Source organism: Bidens hawaiensis, unplaced genomic scaffold (genome assembly GCF_021521415.1).
Source record: "Bidens hawaiensis isolate Kalapana, Puna unplaced genomic scaffold, B.hawaiensis_p1.1 tig00049905_1, whole genome shotgun sequence".
NCBI classification, from domain to species: domain Eukaryota; kingdom Viridiplantae; phylum Streptophyta; class Magnoliopsida; order Asterales; family Asteraceae; genus Bidens; species Bidens hawaiensis.
In genome coordinates, this window is record NW_027506128.1 from 102,244 (window position 1) to 105,587 (window position 3,344).

The 3,344-nt window shown below is 30.1% G+C and overlaps 2 protein-coding genes across 2 annotated transcripts; both read right to left on the reverse strand.

Moving 5' to 3' along the window:
- Window positions 1–1,023: 1,023 nt before the first annotated feature.
- Window positions 1,024–1,776, reverse strand: LOC143616806 (basic helix-loop-helix protein 80-like). The gene is made up of 4 exons (XM_077089531.1): window positions 1,712–1,776; window positions 1,438–1,524; window positions 1,256–1,324; window positions 1,024–1,133 (listed from the first exon to the last, which is right to left on the reverse strand). Exons 1-4 carry the CDS (start codon window positions 1,760–1,762, stop codon window positions 1,044–1,046), a joined length of 297 nt encoding a protein of 98 aa, XP_076945646.1. The 5' UTR covers window positions 1,763–1,776; the 3' UTR covers window positions 1,024–1,043.
- A 550-nt stretch (window positions 1,777–2,326) lies between these two features.
- On the reverse strand, window positions 2,327–2,917 carry LOC143616803 (basic helix-loop-helix protein 80-like). The gene is made up of 2 exons (XM_077089529.1): window positions 2,654–2,917; window positions 2,327–2,545 (listed from the first exon to the last, which is right to left on the reverse strand). Exons 1-2 carry the CDS (start codon window positions 2,915–2,917, stop codon window positions 2,327–2,329), a joined length of 483 nt encoding a protein of 160 aa, XP_076945644.1.
- Between the last annotated feature and the right edge of the window lie 427 nt (window positions 2,918–3,344).

Consider the following 3,344-nt stretch of genomic DNA (forward strand, 5'->3'; position numbering starts at 1 on the left):
AAGGCTGACGTGACGCTAATTTGGTGAAGATTGTTTAGTGTTGGTTAGCGAGGGAAAAATACACTTCACGTCTTTACCACAATTATAATTAGAGAGGAAAATTAAATGGTGGCCTTACCAAGGCTTAGAAATTAATATTTATAAGTGTGTAGATTTTGATTACATATATTAATATATTAATGGTGTTCCTTATCAAAACTATTAATAGATAAGTTATTATCTCTTAGCTCGATTTATTATTATAGCTGGATTATATATCAGGAGAGAAAAAATTGTACAAAGTGATAAATTGTTATTTTTAGGTATAAAACAAAGAAGAAACTCTTCATTGAATATGACGAGTAAATTGAGGCGGAATATAACTGACATGCATTTGATTCCGAGTGCTATAAAAGAATTCAAACTCATTTTGTCATATATGTCGGTATCTCCTTCGTAGCAAATATATACAAATATTGTGATAATAAAAACAATAATATATATTTTTCCAACACTTTTATATTTATCACATTAATTTCGCTTTTATTTCCAAATATAATATATATGAAACACCAATACAAAATAACTAATGAGATCGATTACATGTGTAAACACCATACACATATATACATACATATATATATACGTCGACTTGATCGTATTCCATTAAGCTAGTCATCTTTTTCTTCATCCTCAATTAATTTGGTCAACACTCTGCATGCATTTTATAAGGCATAATTAATTCACACGTTTATAAATATTTTTTTATGTATGTATGCTAGGAGTTATGTAATACTTGTAACATGTTGCATACATACATGTTTACACATGCAGACATGCATTCAAACAGAGGTAGAGATTGGGGCAGTGTGGGCACATGATTTGACCCCTATAATATTCTAATTATTTATTATATATCTATTTTCTTACCGCTATCCTTCAAGTATTAAAATATTTAAAGAAATAGTTAGATCTTTAGATTGAAGCTATAATATAATCAAACTAAAATCATATATATAATATTCATTATGTAATGACCATTACCTGGGAGTTTGTACGAGAAACTAATAAAATGATTTGCCATTGATGACAGCAAAAAGATCGTCAAGTTCTTGTCTTTGTTCTTCCAAATCCCATAATGTTTCTTCATTATTCTGGAATATAATTTCTTTTTATTTAACATATATAATTCACATGTTTTATATAGAAAACATATAAATATTTTCTTATTTCCTTTATATTTTTTTATTATTCATAAATCACAACATATTCATACCTGGGAAATCATGCATGGCATCTGGTGTTCTTGAAATGAGAGCAGCTGTTGCTGTATGTTGGTCATATTCTGCATATATTTTCAAACATAATAAAAAAAATGAAATTTAATTTAGAATATTTAAGGAGTTTAAATAATTTGTGATATTATTAGTTGTTAATTAATATTTAAGTCATATATACCTGATCATGAGGGTTATGCATGCATCCCTCATATTCTGCTCCATAATCATACATGGGACTAATAGAAGCAAGCTTCAAAGACAGGATCTGAAAATGTGATTAATTTAATATTTAGTTTACTAATTAAATCAATAAATGTATACCGATGATCTAGTGGTGTGGTGGAATGGTGCTCGGACCCACAAAAGTGGCGTGGATTCGAGGTTATGATGTGGTACTTACGTGTTAAAATTGTTGTTCAAAAAATAAAAACTAGAAATTATTTATAACTCACATGAATTTCATTTTGTAGGGAATGGACATAGTTAATTACTTCCTCCAACATAAGAGCCTTTCCTGTTATCTGCTTTTGAATAAATTTGTATTATTTGTTTTCAAATTAATAAGGTGACTAAACATAAAAATAAAACAATCAGTTAATTCACTTGCCTTATCACACCCAGGAACAATGGATTGCAGAGCCTTCATTTTCTCACTTATCTTCTCTCTTCTCACCTATATTAATTAATGCAGCGTATATATATATTAATTCAATCATTTAAATATTTTGATTTAGTCGTTTGACTAGACATAGAAATTAAATTAAACAAATGGTAAATACATATGGGCCAGTTGAATATAAATGAAAAAAGCAGAAATTATATATGAAATATGAAAGTAAATGAAGCAAACAAATGGAGTTATTAAGAGTGCTAGAATTTTATTAGTGCATGTTTTTTCTTGAAAACTTGGTAGAGTTGTGTTGTTTTATGTAAAACTTAATAATTATGCGTTGTCACGCTTTTTATTATACACTTTTGTATAACTGTGTAGCGTTGTAGTGTAGCATATATTTTATATTTTTAAGGTACACGACAATCCTCGAATACAGTTAAGACAAAATATAAGGCTAAAAAAGTGAGAAAGGATATCCGAGTTTAGTTATAGGGATGAAGAATACCCTTTCAGCAAGACTGTGGCTATCAGTTGCTTCACCTCTCCTTGCTCTAACATGAATGTACCCAATTTGCTTCTCTGCTTTAGAATCTATCATTTTCTTCTTATTTTCTTGATCATCATTGCTTTTCTTTTGCCTCCTCCGTCTTTTGCAAATGGTTTTTGCCTTAATCTATGAATTACAAAAGCAACCAAAATGATTAGGGGTATATGTTAAGTATATCTAACCCTGGGATGAGAAACTTTATATGATGGATGATTAATTAAGTTAGCTGATTACATTAGTTTGAGCACAAGGCAACTTCAATATTTCAGATTGGTGATCATGAACAACCGCCATTGACATTGAAGAATCCAAGATTTGTGAAGCAATGGAAGCCTGATTTGCATAATTACCACTCTTTACTTCAATGGAGCTAGTGGGAACAACTTGTTCATAGGGTTGGTGGAACTGAGCAGAGAAACCAGTGGTGATCATGGGGTCTGAGAAAGAAGGAGATTGATCAAAAAGAAAACGGTGGTAGTTGAATGGAGAAGTTTCCATTGGTGGTCTGTGGTTGAAAGATGGAGAATTTAAGATGAAAATGTGGAATGATGGCAATCTTGGAAGTTCAAGTATTTATAAACATGGGAGTGGCAGAGAGGATAATATTATGGACTTGGGACTGGAGGCAATTTAGGCGGCTCATTTTATTTCATCCAAGTTAAATTCTACTTTTAGTTTTTTTTTTTATAAAAAATATTATCATAGCAAGAAATTTTAGTGTTTTTTAATGACCTAGAGTGTTTATATGGCCACTGCTTTAATAGGTTTTTTAAAGTCGCATCAACAGTCGAGGTTTTAAAAAACTAACAGTGTTAAATTTCAGTTATTATGAGATCACTAAAAGAAAGTACGTTTAAATTTAGGACTCTTTGTATATATTTCCTGAATGAGGGTTAATCATGGCCAATAAGTCAAAGATGATATT

Excerpts from the sequence above, each read along its gene's own strand:
- LOC143616803 (XM_077089529.1), bottom strand. The coding sequence starts at position 2,917 with ATGGAAACTTCTCCATTCAACTACCACCGTTTTCTTTTTGATCAATCT. Across the intron at positions 2,546-2,653 it reads TGCCTTGTGCTCAAACTAAT|ATTAAGGCAAAAACCATTTG; the intron begins GTAATCAGCTAA and ends TGTAATTCATAG.
- LOC143616806 (XM_077089531.1), bottom strand. The coding sequence starts at position 1,762 with ATGTTGGAGGAAGTAATTAACTATGTCCATTCCCTACAAAATGAAATT. Across the intron at positions 1,325-1,437 it reads TGCATAACCCTCATGATCAG|AATATGACCAACATACAGCA; the intron begins GTATATATGACT and ends AAATATATGCAG. Across the intron at positions 1,134-1,255 it reads TGCCATGCATGATTTCCCAG|AATAATGAAGAAACATTATG; the intron begins GTATGAATATGT and ends ATTATATTCCAG.